The 18423-nt window shown below is 38.0% G+C and overlaps 1 protein-coding gene across 1 annotated transcript in view; it reads left to right on the top strand.

Moving 5' to 3' along the window:
• Positions 1–18423, top strand: part of LOC104405923 (UDP-GlcNAc:betaGal beta-1,3-N-acetylglucosaminyltransferase-like protein 1) — a gene marked incomplete at its 3' end in the record, with an annotated part of 31795 nt that overhangs the window by 8924 nt on the left and 4448 nt on the right. Inside the window, exon 4 of the mRNA XM_010014771.1 lies at positions 5320–5385. Within this exon, the coding sequence (XP_010013073.1) occupies positions 5320–5385 (66 nt within the window). The remainder of the gene's footprint in view (positions 1–5319; positions 5386–18423) is intronic.

Below are 18423 nucleotides of genomic sequence, written 5' to 3'. Positions count from 1 at the left end.
GGCATTCCCGTATTTGAATGGGCAGCTGCTGACCTGTGCCTTTCCGTTTGGGAGATTTGCTTGTATGATTTAAGCTGGGAATGTTAATTCTAAATTGCTGTGAAATTGCATGCTTTTCTTGAGTTTCAAGTTCAAAACTCCTTCACTGGGGGGTATTCATTAAAGTGGTTGGACCTTAGCTAGCCAGACTTGGTAGATGTTGCAGGGGTTCCAGCCTTCAAACTAGCTCTCGGTTATAAACACAGCTGCTTGTTTTTACAGTCTCTGTAACTTGCTGGTTTGGGAAAGATGGATTTATTGTTGGTTGCCATTACACATTGCAGGCACTAATAAACTTCTGAAATATTCTTCCTTTCTAAATTTTCTGTTGATGGAATGTGCTACTCATTCAGGAGCATAAGAACACTGTGTATATACTCCTCTGTAGACTTTTAGTTGCCGTGCTCAGGATAAGAAAGGTGCTTAATGAAATCAGTTCCTTAAACTTAGAAGTGATTTCTTTGTTGTCTCCTTCTTTCTCAATTTAATTCAGAAGCAGAAACAGGAAAGTAGTAGTTTTTCCTATGGTCTTGCATGCACTGACAGATCAGCAGGATGTGTTCTGCTCAGGTGACTTGTGTATGGCCATTAGAGTGCACAACTGAATGTGTTTGATAGTGGGGGGCTTCTTTAAAAACCTGCCTTCTAGAAAATCACATAATATCAGTGTATTTACTTTGGTAGTGCTGTTGATGGGTCAGTTCTTGGAGGTCCAAGGCCTTTTACTCCCTAGTTCAAGGAGCTGTACTGAACAATAGCAAAGAAAGATTTTCCCTATAGTCTGAGCAGGTGCAGGATAGATGAATGACTGTTTGATGGATTGAAACACTTTGGAGATGCCATATTGTTTCTCAGCAAGTCAAACATTCCTTCTGGTGTTGCTACAGGTTGTATTTTATGTATAATATCTGCAATGCAAAGATGGTACTGCTATTGTGAGGATGGAGTTTGTCAGCTCTCTTTTGTGTGTGTGTGGGTTTTTTGAACAGCCAAATACGAAGGAATTTGGAAAGCATGTGGTGCAGAGTCTGTAATGTGAGCTTGAGAAAGCACTTCAGTACTGAGCTATAATTAGTGTGTTGTTTTACATTAACTTGTCTTTGGTTTTAAAAAGTAGATGTGTGTTGTTTTTTGAGTTGTATGCTTTATTTTGCTTTCTGAAGTACAAAACCCCCCACTTTTAAGGGGAAATCATGAAGTTATCACTGTGGAGTTCAGTGTGGTCCAGGCAGCCTGGTTGAAGAGGCCAGTGAGTGCCTGTCATTTGCATTTACCCAAATTGATTTAAGAAACACATCCTGAAATAGCACCAGCTTTGAGTAATATTCTTAAGCTCAGTCTATGGCTTTAATTTTCTTTTTCTTCGACTAAACAGATGAGTAAAGTGAAACACAATTAGCTCAGTATAAACTGTGTTTTTGTAAAGAATAGTGCCTCTGCTTGGAAGGAAGACAAGCCAGCTGATAGTTGTGTAACTAGCTTTTTGATTTGGCAGCATCTGTAAGTGGTGAGGAACTTGACAGGAGCAAGCCAGCTTTCTGCAGAAGGGATACATCTGATAGGAGCCCAAGCAGGCAGAGTGCCTGTCAGACTGAAAGGTGATGGAGATCACGGCCCCCCACTGGCAGAAACACATCTGGGCTTGTTTAGAAATCCCTGCTGGCCTTTCATGTGAAATAAAGTCCTTTTTATTCTCCCATCTTTCAGCAAATTGTTTCCCTCTTCAGAACGGACACTGGAGAGCAGGAAACATGCTTGTAATCAAAAATTCCTACTAATTCTGGGTTATTGTAAGTGCCTAAAATAGGTTTCTATTTATGTTGCTTTATGTCTTGCTGGTTACCTGTTTGGCCTCATTTGCATTGTATAGATGTATGTAGATATTAGGTGACAGTAAACCCAGCTATTACCTGAGATTTTTCTTCATTTTTCTACTAAGTTTGGTGAGTGGGGTCACCTGAAAATGGGGTTACTTACTCTTTTTTATTTAGCTGTTACTGAAGTATATGCTTAGTGAAGGCGTGCATTTATCTGGGGTTTATTTTAAATCTGTTCTTTTGTCCATTCTTTCAGTGGGGAGAATCTCTTTTCATCCTGTCTGGCTTTTATCTGCTAGGAGAAAACCATTAAAGACTTCATGTTAAGAGGGAAAACTGAATTTCAATGGAAACTTGTGTTTCTTCAAATTATATATTCAATGTAATTCAGTGCTAGCCTTGTTATCTTCCCTACTCACGCACAGGAGACAGAAACAAACTGAATATACTTTCCTTTTAGATACAGCAGCTACATTCAGATATGTACTTTCTTTTTGTCTGACATGACATAAGTGAAAAATAATTTGGAAAGTGTTTGTCTTGTTACTAAGGTTTTGTTCTTAGTTTTAAACCAAAAAGGATGACCAGACTCTGTTTAGCATAGAAACCAATACAGTTGCTGAGTTCAATATCATAAATACAACAGTTTTGGTAGAAAATTTATGATTACCTAATATGCAGCTGGACAAAGTATTTTAACATCTTAGTTGTCTAATGCTACAATTGCTTAAACTCCATAAACTGTTCCCAGTGCAGCTCATCGTTGGGCATCTCATGCCTACCAAAGGCTTACGAAGTCGAAGTGTATTTTAAAGTGCTCTTATTTTATGGTACAATCTTTTTGGTTTTACTCATTAGAATGGAATTTGGTTTTTTAAACACTGGTCTAGAATTCAGCCACATCAGGTTGTCTCTGTATAAATATATTCTGTTTTCCACTTCTGGGCTCCCTGCCCAGTCATCACTCCTAGAATCACAGAGTAGTTTGGGTGGGAAGGGACCTGTGGAGTGCTGAAGCTGGGTTTTGCAGTTACCTTACTTTTATAGTTGCACAACCTCAGTCTAAAAAGCCAAGTGGCTGATGTGACTCAGATTTTTCTGGGATGTGGTGTGTATTTTGTGCTGCTCCTCCTCATCACCTAACTGCTTTGTTATTTTATTTGGGATTATGTCTTAAATGACTATATTCTTTCCCCCTCTCCTTCCTTTCTTTCTCCCATGACCCTGGAAAGTATCACAGAACTATACACCAATGCATCATGTGTGTAAAACTGCTAATAAAAAGAAGACAAAATTCTTCTGAAAGGTCATTCAGGGTAAGAGTTCATAGAGTTTTTCAGCGTTAGAGAACAAAGATGTATTAATACAAAAAAGTCATTTAGGAGTTTCTGTGGTTATAATGCCCCCTCTTTGGCTGGATTTTACAGAGTACTGATGATCTTGATGATAGCCTAGGCCCCAAATCTGTAGACGTGTTAGTTTTGCCAGTAGCATCAAAATGACATAGTGTTTTGTTAGGGGGAACTAGACCTTTCCTGTCAAGTTGTCTGCTTATGAAAACATAACACTGACCAGTTTGGTGAATAGGAGATTTCAGTTTGGTTTGAATACTTTCCATGCTGATTTAACCTTTTTAAATGAACTGGATTATTCTTCATCTTTGTGAATGTCTGAGTTCTGTTAAAGTTATCTCTGTTGTGCAGCATCATAAACTGAGGAATCTTTTAGCACAAGAGCATATGTTGTATATTGTAAGAGATAATAGTAACATTGTTCTAAGTATTGAAATTCATTGCTTTTTGATGGATTTCTTTTGCATTCTCATTCTGGGGGGATTTAACAAGGAGACATCTAAGAATCCTAAGTAATTTGTAAAGGAGTGAACAAGGGTCAGTTCAAATATATCTCCTATTGCATATATGATCCTGAACCAGGATTTAATTAACAAGAATAAGTTCTGTATTTGGAGTAAGAAATTGGATTATGGTTCTTAAGGGAAACAGGGTGAATGTTTTCTTGGAATATTTGCTTGATACAGTACCCAAATTCTGGTGCCTTATTGCTAAAGTGCATTAGATGGTAAATATTGTCATTTTTAAATAATTGATGTACAGAGGTCTAGAAATGGGAAGGGTTTTTTTCACTGTGCTGGCTTTGAAAACCAGAAAACAGTAACATCTCTCATGCTCATGACTAAATACATCCTAAATACAAAACAGAGGAAAGAAAATGCTTTTGACAATGTATTCCTTCCACCTTTTATAAACTTGTATGTGACAAGGGTCAGTTTATTATTAATTTGTTTTATCTTTAACCTTGAATTTTATTAAATAGTTGGATCTACTTCTCATATTTTTTTCATCCTTCCATTGTTTTTGCTAAAACTCAAGTGTCACCTTTATCTCAAGGTCATTCAACCCTCTAAGCTCGAGATATTTAAGCACTAATGTATTTTTGTTGCCATTGATTTGATGGAAAGTTTTAATGTGGAAGTTGATGGAAATTCAATATTTGTTTTTTTGGCTTTGAAAATACTCTGAAAAACGCTATGTTAGCTTTAATCAGCACCTGAGAAAGACTGAACTGATCCTTCAAAAGGGAAGAAATATGGCACCAAAATGGAAAAGAATACATGTGGAAACCTCAGGAGACTAAATTTAGGGAAGAAAACTTGTGCTACAGTCAGGCATTTTAATAGACTGAAAAACTCTGGTCTAGAAAGAATATGATCATGAACAGGAAATAGTATTTTGAGAGGAATATCTCCTCCTATCTGTTGAAGGAACTATAGAGAGGTTGCTAACTTTTCACAAAACAACCTAACTTTTTGTATGTAAACAAAACATATCTTTATGCTACAGTGAAAGAAGTATTAACATCAAATTGAAATCTAGGTGGTGTTTTTTAAAGCCAGTGTCAGTGCTGGTGAGTTTTATGAGAGCGTGTTCTTTTTTTTCCTTTTTATTTTTCCCTAAAATTGTATCATGTCACAAACAGTAGTTCTTGTGCTCATGAAATGTGGCATATCAGTACAACTAGAGACTGAAGGCTTCTCCTTACCAGTGAAACAAGGTACACTGAGAACATTTCCTCCTATTGCTAGAATGTCGTAAATCTCATGCTTTGAATCCAGGTTAGTTCCTTGTCCACACGTAGTGCCAGTTTGGAGATCAGAGTTGTTAAAGTGTTGGTGAGTTCCTTTAGAAATGTACAGTGTGTGGGTGCCCATAAGGGTTCATGTTGAAATCAGAATGCAGTTGTCACATAGTGGTTTTGATCACTTCCAGTTTGAAGAGCACTGAGTTTAATTCCCTAGAAGTGTACAATCTCTTAGTATTTGTGCCTTCTCTCTTTCTGACTGCAAGCCAGTAAAATGATGTTAATTTAGCAGCATAACCTAATGTGTCTGAACTCTGTACTGTGACCCTTTTTATGTTCACTAACAGTGTGCTATTTATTCCAGGATGATGTGATGATGCCACAGCGGGTTAGGCTGCAGCACGAAGTTGCCATTCAACACCCAAACAGTGTGAGTACTTTTTTCTGGTGTGTATTTGTGTGTTTTTCTTTTACAAAGTGCCGGATACATCTTTAAAAGGATATGAAAATTTCACAGTAGGGCTGGTGGAGGCAAAGCAATAACCAGTGTATTCTTTCCCTTTATTTAAATCCTTGCTTTGATTTGAATGGTAGCTCTGATTGAACTTCTTTTCTTCCATTTATTTTCTCTGTTCAGTAAACCAAATCTCATTATGATAGTGATAGTCTTTTTAAAGTAAGTACACAGGTTTTGCTAATATATGGAATCTAAAGCCTTTTTTATGTCAAAAGGATTGGCTACAGCTATGGCATATTTGGTTTTAATATTTAAGGAACTGTAAACTGTAAGGAATGGATGGATTGTTATCATTAATAAACTGGCCTACAGTTAAACTATTTCTCCCTATGCCTGCCTTCAAAAGAACACATTATTAGAATGTCATTCTTTGTTCTTGTGAAGTAAACTCTTAAAAACATTCTGTGGCATAGTTGTTTTATGATCTGTATGATTTTGATTTTAAATCAGTTTCTGTGATTAGGGACAGTATGCTTTAGAGAGAGATCGTGTCTGTGGTTTACTTACCTGAAGATAATAAATACAAGTAATTTGTTACGGCAATTACTTTATTTGTTAAAGTTATTGCCATAGATACTCCTTTATAGACTAGCAAATGGAATTTATGTTCCTATTGGCTGGTGTTAAGCTGGCTTATTCTTTGCACATCTCTGACATTTTCTCTTGTGACATTTATTTTAATGTGCAAGAGGTTTCTGGAAAGGAAAGGTCAATCGATTTGTCAAGAAGGTGTTTCCTGCAGGTCTCCGAACAGAATAGACAGTTTTAGGATTATCACTCTCTGGGAATCAAACACCTTTTGAACTTCTCCTCCAAAACACACTTGCTTCAAAGCAGTTATTATTGCAGTTGGTTTGGCTGAGGAATGTCTGCCAAACAACCTGCTGCTTAGTGCTGGGATGTGTACCTGCTCATCACGCCACCTGTATTAAATCTCTGAAATCTGATAATCCTTACGGTGTAATTTATCACATTAAATAGTTCCTGAGTAGCAGTTAACCTAATTCACATTTTGAACATAATAAAACGATACACTGAAAGTTGGTTTTGTTCTGATATCAATCAGTTAATGTAATTCTGTAGTAAAATGCTAAAAAACCAGCAAGGCAAGTTGATCCAGTAAGCTTGGTTTATGGAAACTAGTGTTACGAGCTATCATGTTTCTTGCTTGTATGACTTCTGTACCTGTATATTAAGACCTTTTTTAATTAGACTAATTTCAACTGATGTTTGTAGTCTATTTAGAAAATACTTCCAACTGTTTTGTTCATATTTTGTTATACTTTAGTGCCTAACAATGTTCTAATGAACTATGAAATGACAATCAAATAAGTAATAATGAGTAGGCTGAAGGGTATATCTTCACGATATATTCTAAGCAAAGCAAACTTGTTCTTCCCATGCTCTGAACTAATCTAAATTTGTTGTTCTATGTTACTGTGGAACTTGTGGTGGGTTGACGTTGGCTGGACATCAAGTGCCCACCAAGCTGTATCACTGTGGGGTCAGGGGAGAAAAGATGGAAAATAAAGTAAGAGGAGCGTCAAGGTAAAGGTGGTTTAAAAAAGCAAAAGCAAAGGCAAAGATTTATTCTCTACTTCCCATCAGCAGGTGATGTCCATCCACTTCCTAGGAAGCTAGGAAGTACACTACATGTACAAGTACATGTAGTGCTTGTTCCAGTAGACAAACCTCATAATAACAAATGCCCCTCCTCCTGCTTCTTTCTCTTAGCTTTTATTGCTGAGCAGACATTATATGGTCTGGAATATCCTTTTGGTCAGTTCTGGTCAGCTGTTCTGGCTGTGTCCTATTTGAGGATCTTATCCACCCCCAGCCTATTGGGGAGGAGGGAATGTTGCAGAGACAGGGCTGATGCTGTGGAACAGTGCTCAGCAGTAGCCAAAGCAGTGATGTGTTACCAACACCTTGCTGGCTACCAATACACAACACAGCATTAGGAGGGCTGCTGTGGCAAAAGTTAACTCCATCTCAGCCAGACCTGATGCACAAAGCTTAACTTGAGCTTTGTGCTTTACTAAATAGAACTAGCTAAAGTCAGTTTGATCTAGCGTGGGAAATGAGGGTTTCCACCTCTTGGTTATCTGACATGCTAGTACCTAAAAGCTTCAATTTAGGAAAGTGTAAAAATTCTCAGAAATGAATGGAGAGAAAGGACTGAGATGTTAAACCTTAAGAAAATGGTAGATGTGTGTCCCACACATCTGGCAGAGAGATAGCACATCTGGCTGGAGCCTGTATCATGCCATCACTTTCAACTTTCTCCTGTATCGGAGGGTTTCCTCACAGCTTTTTGGAGAAGGACCTTGGCTTTCTTAGTTTTTCCTTTCTTTAAACTTCTACTGGTTTTTATTTTCTATTGTGTGTTGCCTTTTACGTGTAGAGTTTCCTTCTTTATTCTTGAATCTTACCAAGGCAAAAATGAATCTGTGTTTGCATTGAATGGAGCATGTTTTCCATTTTTAAGGTATAGTAAATATAATGCCTGTGTGAATTATATCTTCTGGGTCGATGTTGTATTTTAACAAAGCTCTAATTCAAAGGCCTGAAAGGAGAAATGGGAACATACCCAGCTGTTCCTGATGAGCAAAGAGATCAGTTTGGTCCAAAGCCCTCCAGTAGTTCTGACACAATTTAGTTACTTTGAGAGAAGTTGACCTTCTGGCCACAAATCTACTGACCACTGTCAGCATGGACTGCTGTTAAAAGAATGATCTCTGCTGTCCTCAAAATAACTGTGCCATTGAATTTTCTGCCCTTAGAAGATGGTTGGGGATGTTTGAATAAAGTTCCATTCTGTAGCTGGAAGTCCTGACCCTAGCTTCAGTCAGTATGATAAGGCAGAGTAGGTGGAGGGAGAAAAATAAGCAGAAGCTTGAGCAATGCCTGTGAAGCAGTGAGCTTTTTTGGTTTGTTCCTGAAATTCTAATTTGCAGACTTGGACTTTCCACTGTTTTGCAACTTCTTCTGACCTGGATCTTTGACTTTCTGTAGTTTCTGTATACTTTCAGAAATCTTGTTCCTAATCCCAGCCCTGCTGGCTGTTACTGAGAGCCAGATTTGAGTACTAGAGTTCCCAGTGGGCTCTAGTATTGGAGGCTTCAGTCTACTGTCATAGATTTACAAGTAAGAAAAGTCTCCCAACTTTCTCCACCAAGAGAAACCTTCACCCAGATCCTAACTAATCCCTGAGGTTCTTCCTCTTTCATGTTATTCCTACATGCAGATTGCCTTACCCTGACTTGAAGCCTGGTTACTAAACAGTGGAACCAAAGATGCCAGATGCTTTTGGAATGATTCCCCAACCAGTTGTTCTTCAAAGAAACTGGTGTCTATCGCTGAAAAAGCAAGAGCTTGCCCTCAGGTTCAGGTACTGGAATATGACTGGGGTGACAGTGCAGCAGCACATATGAAATGCAGTCTCATTTCCTGTGTCATTGGCTACTTAATCATGCTTTAAAGAGCAGGAACAAATTAATTTTTACTCTTTGAAGTTGTTCTTGTCTGGAAGACTTGAACAAAAAATTGTACGATGGGATTGTTCTGTCATTGGTAACATTTAGCTTGGAGGATTTTGGATCTCAAAAGACATATTACTGATATATTTTGATTTTATTAAATGCAGCTGTCTAGGACCACTGTCCCCTTGTCCTCTGGAGACTATTTTATATTATCTCCAAGTCCTATTGACAAGGATTATATAAACAGGACACTCTTGGAAGACACCAGTTTTTCAGACTTTGCCTTTTTGCACTCTGTATATGAACTGTAGAGCTCTGCTGGCTCAATGTGGTTACCTACTTTTAGCAGTTTGGAAGCTTAGGGACATGGTACTGTCTATTGATAACATAAGAGCTTCAACCTTTTGGCACTGATTGCCTGTTGCACATGTGCACTATGTTACGCTGCGTACAAGCGTGCCTTTAAGTTGCTTATGCTCTAATCAGATCAGGAATGACTTTGTGCTAGAGAATGAACAACTGTTACTGAAATTTCTCACTCTTGTCTGTGTTTATCCCTAGAAGCAGCATCTATCCCATTTACCCAGGATAAGCCAGGTGTTCCCTATTTACCAACCACAAATCATGTATGCTTTGTTGGCAGCTAATGAGTGGGAAGATTCCAGATCACATTTCCCTTAATTCTGAAAAAATCAGGCTTTCATATCTTTCTTTAATTATACTCATGTTCTTCTGGAGGAGATCCAGCTTTGTGTACGTACTAGTGTTGTATTGAGCAAGGCTTCTGAGTTTGGAGTAGTCCAGGAAATTATTTCCCAAACCACATACACACACATGCTGCAGTCTTATTTGAGCAGAGTAGTACCCTTTAAGAACTCCCAAAGCTTTTTGTTTCAGAGAGAGAGGAGAGAGTGAGCAGTATCTACTCCCAGGTTGTCTGCTGGCCCCTGCTATGGGCATGCTGAGGTGAAATGGCTGCATGTGGTTTGAGTGCACTCTGGAAGAGTCCTAGTAGCATTAAAGAGCTTCTCTAGAATGTGCTTCATTCCTGAGCTGCTGAGGTACCTGGCCATGCATTGCAGAGCCACTGTGCCATTATGGAACCTTTCAAGATAGTGCAGCACTTGGAATACTCCTCCAGTTTTAATTTTTGCTATGGATTCCAGATACTGGATGTAGAATAGAAAGGAGCTGAAATGAGAATACTCAGAAACCACTGTCTTCCTCATCTGTCTTGCAGCCATACTGAATATTTTTGGACACCACATTGTCTGCTGGACAAGGTGTTACTTTATTCTTCTCTCACCACTATTTGAGTATCTGTGTGCCCCACAGTGTGACTGTGTGTGTGAACAGCATCTGGCTTCAAATTTTTGTATCTCATTTCTTTCTGCAGAATTGCTTACCAAAGCTAAGCTCTTTCTCATTGTCTCCCACATCTTCCCAACAGCTGGAATCAAACTGTGGACAGTGGAAATAAAGAACATTTTCCTTTTGTTTTCACTGGCTGAATAAGAAGTGAATCTCTATCAGTGTCAGAACAAACACCTTTCTTTTGTAGTACAATTACTAGCCTCTTTCTCAAACATGTAGGATACCTGTGCATATGAGAGAACACTGAGTATAACAATTTACATTTCTTCAGTGAGGAATTCTCAGTTTTGCATCTCTGAAGAAAATCTGTGGCATATTCTGCGGCCTGAACTTAGTTCAAGAGCTGCAATGCCTGAAGCTCTTTTAATCTATTGCTTTATCTGACTGTGTTAACCAACTGACTAAACTCTGCATATCTTTGATGGTTAAAGTGACTCCGAGGTAAGTGATTGGATGGAGTGAACTTGAACAATGCGTGGCCCTCATAGTTCACAGACCTGTTCATCTGCCTCTGGGAGAGCTGTAAACAAATATTGCACAATCACCAAATGAACTGGAGACATGAACAAATGAATGAGCTGAGCTTGAGCTTTCTTTAAAGCACAACTTCGGGCCAAAGGCATTGCATGTCTCTCCTTCACCTGCACTGAAGCTCACAAATTAACTACGCTTAAAATCGAGTTTGTTTTGTTTCTTTTCTTTTGTTCTGGACACCTACATTGATTTCAAAAGTCACAGTCCTGCCCATGGCAGGGGGTTGGAACTAGATGATCTTAAGGTCCTTTCCAAGCCTAACTATTCTGTGATTCTGCAATAGAGAAGTCTTTTGTATTGTCTGTGTATCCTGTGCCTAGACCTGTTACACATTTGTTAAGTGTTAGAAAGACTGTTTCCCTCCCAATTGCCTTACCTATTGCTTACTGAGCACTAATTTGAATCATTTCACTTTCTCTTTTTTGTGACTAAAATGATCAGATTCTGTTATTTTTTCTTTGGCTTAAATCAATACCTGAAATCACCAGTAAAGATTTTCTTACTAGGAACAAAAGGAGTGTACAATAATATGAGTAGATCCTCTCTTACAGGTATAATTAAAATGAAGTTTTAGTGGTACATGCAGTAGGCATTCCTCTTGAACAGAACTTTTAACATCAGCATTCTCAGTGTTTGCATGTCTGACATGATGATGAGATCTGCTTCTTTTTCAAAATACCTAAAAATGGATAATGTTTCAAGTATTTTTGCCTTGGCAAGAGACAGGGGTTTTGTATGAGTTAATCCATGAGAGCAGTTCTGTGGGAATGGCTTAACAAATCTTGAGCTTTGTTTTGTTCTAATCATACGAAGATTAATAGACATCCTTATATCATCTGTCGGTGAGTTCTGTATTTTAGGTCTAGCTCTTGGCCCTGAAGAGAGGGAGGTAATTCTAGGTAGTCTGGATCACTTCCCATAGGCTGTCTTGCATATCAGAGCAGCTCTTTAAAGCAGTGTGCACTGATTGTTTTGTATACAAAGAGAGCAGTGAATGTAAATAGGGTGTTTAAGTGATTTGTTTTGCTGAGTAGTTAAGATATTATGTACTCAACTAGTGGAAAAAAATCCAAACAAGTGTTTCTGTCTCAGGTGTGTAACTGCACGTGGAGAAACTCTTCTAGAATTCCAGTGCAGCGTCACTCACTAGAACACTGGCTTGTACAACAGAAACTTTTCCATGTAGCCTTTTGCGGAGCAGCTGTGCCATAATATATCACATTAATGTGGGGAATTTTTTTTGTTCCTGCTTATTATCACAAGTCTGGAATAAAGGCAGAAGATTGTTCTGTCTGTCTTGTGACAGGCCTCGTTGCTCCATGATGAAAGGGAGCAGAAGAAAAAAAAATCGGGAAGAAAAATAGAGGGGGGCCACCTTATACATTGGCAGTCGATAGCAGCACTTTGGGAATACTGGCAGTCCTCAGTGGGTAGTGATTTTTACATTCCACATACCAGTGGAGTTGGGTCACCTCTGAAAGATCTTAAAGCCTTTTGTTTGCTGTATCTTCTTATTAGCCTAATGTTAGAGCAGTCCTGAAAATAAGAGATTACCTTTCAGATTACATGCTGTGCTTCCTCCTGTGTGCTTTCTCTTGGGGGACAAAACTGTTATTTTGCAGTCTGGTAATTACATTGCATTTAGACATGGATTTATTCTATCTAATGAACAAGGTAGCCTTGTTTGCATGGCCAGAGCTGGCAAAAGTGAGATAATGCATGTCTGCTCTACTACCTATGTCTTGTTCTTAAAATAGTCTTTTATTACATAGTACAAGTTGGAATTCAGAAGCTCTAAAACTTGTATGGAATTTCATGTAATTGCACCTAATGGAATTACATGAAACTGGGAACCATGCAGAGGAACAGTTTATTAGATGTTTTGTTGTCCTAGTGGAGTTACAAGTCTTTTGTAAATTCATTAAGAAGTGACCTGAAGTCTAAATGAACTATTTGACATATTTGGATCACATATGATGCTACACAGTGAAAAAATACATGCTGTGTTAGGAGTATTTCTTCATAGAGGAGGGTGAGCAGAGAGACTCTTACTCTGTCTGAAAACTCTGTAGCTCTGATTAGAGCAGTACTGAACCCTAGCTAGTATTTCCTGCCTTACAACAGTATTAGAAGGGCTTGTATCTGCTCTCACAGCAACTTTACAGCTTCTGGTCATCTGGAGCACAGGCAGACTGAGGTTATATTTGCCTGTAAAAGACTTAACTCTCAGGAGCTTTAGATCAGGTCTTGTTTAATTGAAGTAGTGTGATGCAATGGACAAGGACTTCATTTAGGAGTGAGAGGATGCAAATCTGCCCCTGGAGTGGCTTTGCCATTCCTCATCCACTATTTAAGGAAGTGGTCAACAGCATTGTTCCGTAGTCTGAGCCTTTATTCCTGAGGGATTTTATTACCTTTTCTCTACTTAAATTATGCAGTGTTTTAGCCTGGACTTTAGGTAAGGAGTATCTTGTATGTAATTTTGCAGGTGTGAAAGGATAAGCATAGGTGAAGCTTCACTAAACTGTCATTAAACGTAGCTACATGATGGTGAAATATTACCTCTCTGTTCAGTGTAATAGAAAAGTTCCTCCATTTAACTTCTATTCCTCTGCAACAAGTTAATGGTTGCTGGTGACCTCTCATTCTGTGTCTTCTACTGAAGTCCAGGTTTCACCAATCTCCCTTTGTCTTCCAGTTGTTGCATATAGCCTAGCAGATTTTTCTTTGATAAATGCTTTTATTTTGGATGTGAAGTTGATTAAAATCTTTTGTGTAGAAATTAAACAATCTTTGTTTCTTCTTAGTTGATTTGCATCAGCTCTCCTGTCTCCCTTATTCAGCATGTTTGAGACAGATCAGTGTGTGTTGCCCAGGCAAGTCTCCTAACAAGCAGTGCCTGACTTTAGCTTTAATATAAGCATTAACTCATAGAACAGGGACATGGTTTAACCCCAGCCAGCAGCTAAGTACCATGCTTGCTCACTTCCCACTCCCTCCCCAAAACAAGCAGCTATTAAAGAGAAATCAATTGGATACTGGAGACCTTATAGCAGCCTTCCAGTATCTGAAGAGGGCCTACAAGGATGCTGGGGAGGGACTCTTCATTAGGGACTCTAGTGGTAGGACAAGGGGTAATGGGTTTAAACTTAAACAGGGGAACTTTGGGGTAGATCTAAGGAAGAAGTTCTTCACAGTGAGGGTGGTGAGGCACTGGAATAGGTTGCCCAAGGCAGTTGTGAATGCTCCAACCCTGGAGGAGTTTAAGGCCAGGCTGGACAGAGCCTTGGGCAACATAGTTTAGTGTGTGGTGTCCTTGCTTATGGCAGGGGGTTGGAACTAGATGATCTTAAGGTCCTTTCCAACCCTAACTATTCTATGATTCTATGATTCTATGTCTTGAAGGAGAGATGAGCAGATCAAATTGTTAGCTTAACCCTGTTAGTAGGAGTATGCTCCACTAAATAGGAGCTAAGTAGGTCTGAGGAGGCTGTGGTCTGTCTTTGGTATGGACAGAGGGGGAAAATGAGATGATGTTCCTGAGGTGATTACCTACAACTGTCAATTGTCCAGAACCAGTTTATTCTTGATGTAGGAGGAAAAAATATCCAGAGAAATATTTTCGTGAACTAGTCTAACTATTCTGGTCATTAGAACTTTAATACTTCATACTCAGTTCCTGTATACTGCACACCATAAACAAACTACAAGTCTCTCACGTTTTTCTCCAGCCTATGGAAAATGTAACTTTAAGGCTCTCCAGTACGGATACTTAGAAAAATATCTACATTTATGACTTGGGGAAATTGTCATTAGAGGTTTGAAAGTTATTTATAATACTTCAGCAATCTTCTTTGATATGGAGGGTAGAAACTAGAGCAGCAGTTGTGTGAAGGTTTTGTTCTGAAGTGACAGTGAAGTATGTGTAAGAGGAGAAAAAATGATGCCTTTCCCTTTTTCTGCATTGAAGAATATGAGAATTCTTTGACAATGTGAGAGTGTAATCTTTGGGGTGTTTTTCATTAATTGGGCCCTTCCATGTTTATCACCCGGATCTGCTGGAATTCAGCGGTATCTTTGCTTTTTATTAGGCAGCTTCCTTAAAGATTCTCTTAATTTGCTATTCCTGAAAAACCACAGTGCATTTCAAAGTCACAGTGTCAGTTTAAGTCTGTTCTACATTTAATCAAATATCCCAAATGAGAAACATCCCAACGTACATAAGTTTGTAATTAAATTTGTGTTTAATATGGCCTCCACATGCCAATAACCCCATCAAACAATTGTCATTACTAGAGTTTGATACTCACAAATGCCTGATTATAACTTGAACTTGCAGAACATTTAATTTTTAAAACTTATGTCTGAAGCATAAAATGATTGAAAATAAAGATCTCTTCCTCCTTGTGTTTTGGTAATTTGCTGTGGTGCTGACTGTTATTAATTCAGTCATACTTTGAGGAGCTACAGACACAAGAGAAATTGGTTTTAAAATAGAAATTGTGTAAACATAGTGCTCTTTTTGACTATTCTTAAGCTTTATGCAAAGGGCTGGTTCTGTAATAGTCTTGACAGGATGCATCAAATTCAGATTGCATGTGCTCAGGCCTGAATAGAGAGGCTGAGCCCTTATATCTTTTTTTTATCCCAGGATGGCAGAGTTTGAATGACGGCATCTGAGGCCTGGTGCTTTTTCCTACCTAAGCTACTTATCAATATACTGGGATTTACTCCTTTACCTTCAAAAAGGACTTCTGAAACTCATTTAATTTGCTGTAGTGTGTATTCAATGATACTTACTTGAAGTTTTCCAAAAAATGTCATGTTTATACTTCATGATTTCATATGCATGACAACATCCGTTTTAAATGCAAGTGTGCTGTGACGCTCAGTCGTGCTCCTTCTGGTTACACCACTTTGACAACGTGGTTTTCATATAAACTCACTAAAGAAAATTCAGACTTCCTTACTTTTTAATTATTCACTTCTTATGTGCTGAAAATAAACGTGTAACATCCTATTGTGGACTTCGAACTTGAACCAGGACCAAGTGGAATGAACATTTTACAGGTGTTCTTAAGAACGGATCACTTCAAGATAAGAACATCTGTGGAAATGGATATTCATCTGACCTAAAGGATTCTCTGGGGAGTCAGCACTATCAACGTGTTTTATAACTTTTAAAACATGCTTTAAATACACTTGGGTGTGTTTTGTATCTTTACACCTAATGCAAATGACCTCACTGGATTCATGTGTTTTGAAGAACACTGTTTCTTCCATTGGAAATGGAAGGGAGAAGAAATACATTTTACTACCTTCTTCCCACCAGTATATAATTTTGGAAAGATTTTAACAACGTAAAAATACTCCTTCCATTTATTTTTCCTTTTTGATTGCATTAAATGATGATCACAAAATCCTTCTTAAAACCACTCATAGCTTAAGTGATTTCATTATTTTGCTGCATTAAAAAATAAAAGATCATGGACCTCTGAACAAAATATAATTTCAATAAAATCTTCCAGTATTTTTAACAACATAAAGTTCAAGTCTTATTTTTCAGCAAGGTCATAATCCAAAATGCTAATTGTTGGAATAAGGTTCTATACTGCTTAGCTGTTGCTGTGGCATGTTTCTGATTCCTTAAAGCAGGTGCTCTAGTTATTGTGATCACCATGTACTTGTCTGGGAATCCAGTGTAAAGTGTACTCAGTAGAAATACTGTAAATTTCTCTCCCTCTTTCAGGTAACACAGTTTTTTGGACTAACCACCCTGTAATTTTGTCACATTACTCAAATCTGAATTTTCTTAAGTTTTATAGAAACTTTATGAATTCTTGTAGCTGTCTCCCAATATATTTTTACAAAATACAGATTTAGCTATATAGAGCTTTAATTACTTTAAGTCAAAGTAGTAAGAATTAGAACTGGAAATAGAGCTGGTAAATTTCTTCAACATGATCTTGCTTCCCTGCTCTAATATTCTGCAATTAAAATAGATTTTAACATGTAATTCTAATATTCATTGTCTTTTACTTAATTGTGTGACAAGCTGGTGCTGTACTGCACCCATACCTGCAGCTTTGCTGCTCTTTTAGACAGTATGTGAACATACGGGCTTATAAATGTGGCTGTATGTACCCTAGGAAGAAAATGAAAACATCTATAGATGTTTTTACAACAAAAGATCATTTCAAATGTTACTTGGATGAAAACCAAAGAAATTTAGTACAGAGGGCAGAGAGAGAGAAACATTTTCTCCCTCCTTGCAAGTTTTCTTCTGAATTTCAGGATACGTTTGCAGTGTCGCATCAGTTGAGGGTGGTGTCTGTATGTGTGGAAATTACTACAACAAAAACAATAGAAGTAGGGTTTGGAGACAGCATAAGTGCCATCTACCTTTCCTTTATACATCGTAATATAGGCATGATTAACAAAAGCTGTTCTTAAACATTCAGGATAAGGAACATGTCTCCTGTTAGCTTTTTTTAGGTTAGGAAATTTCCCTCTGAGGGTATGCATAAACAGGCACATTGGGGGGAAAAGGTGTCACGTGCTAGAGGGAATCCTTCACAGTTATTTGAATAGTCTTTCTTCTCATAGAACATTATCTAAGATCAGATGTCATGATACTTCTAATTAAAGCTTCACTGTGTAGTTAATAACATTCCCTTCTAGGAGGTTTACATCATTTCTGAGATGCAACTCAACACTGCACACTCCTCCCTAGTGTGTAGAAAGCTTTGTACTTTATAGAACATTTGAAAGTTGCATTTCATTTAATATCATAAGTTGAGGAAGCAATTTATTTTGTAAAGGAAAGATGTGGGTTTTTCCTTGCTCGAAACGCAGGATTTTCCAATACCTGCTTCAATATCATGAGTGGTTGGTTAGGTAAAAAACTTCATAGAACAAAGTTCCTTAAAAGAATACATATAATATGAAGAAATTTTGTGTATGTACACCTAGTGCCTACTCCTGACAGAGAGTTTATGCTTTTGCCTGTCTTTTGTTCATACCCATTTTTAATGAAACTAGGCTGGAAAAAAGTTGGGATCAAGTAAGAGACCAGTTAATTTTTCATCTTTATTTCCTTTTTAGTACAACAGGAGGGTTCTGCCCCGTATGCTGTCTCCTGAATGAGAAAGATTCGTTGCTAGAGGAAGTTTTAGTGATTAAAAAAACCAAAAACAAACCCCAAAAAGCCACATCTGCAGAAAGCATTGTTTTTCATTGGTTTTAGTTACTGTCAACTCATTTAATCTTTGTTTCCTCTCACCCACTTCCTTTTCTATTTATCTGTGCAAGAGAAAACATAAACCCCTGTAATTATGAATGTAAGAAGTATCTTTACCTGAATATTGCATTTAAAATCAAACACTAGTGAAAAGTTGGAACAAGTTGGAACAAGCAGTGAGCAGATGGCTGATGTTGCTGCTACACGTATTTCTAATGTGGAGAGTTTCTTGTACTTTCTGGAAGTCTGTATGGGTATGAAATAGGTCAGAAAGGCTTTTATTGAAGTATTTTAAAACTTAATGAAAGAAGCAACAGTAAA

Source organism: Nestor notabilis, unplaced genomic scaffold (assembly GCF_000696875.1).
Source record: "Nestor notabilis isolate BGI_N333 unplaced genomic scaffold, ASM69687v1 scaffold14775, whole genome shotgun sequence".
NCBI classification, from domain to species: domain Eukaryota; kingdom Metazoa; phylum Chordata; class Aves; order Psittaciformes; family Psittacidae; genus Nestor; species Nestor notabilis.
The sequence above is the reverse complement of the archived record's forward strand: the minus strand, read 5'-3'. Positions and strand labels throughout refer to the sequence as shown.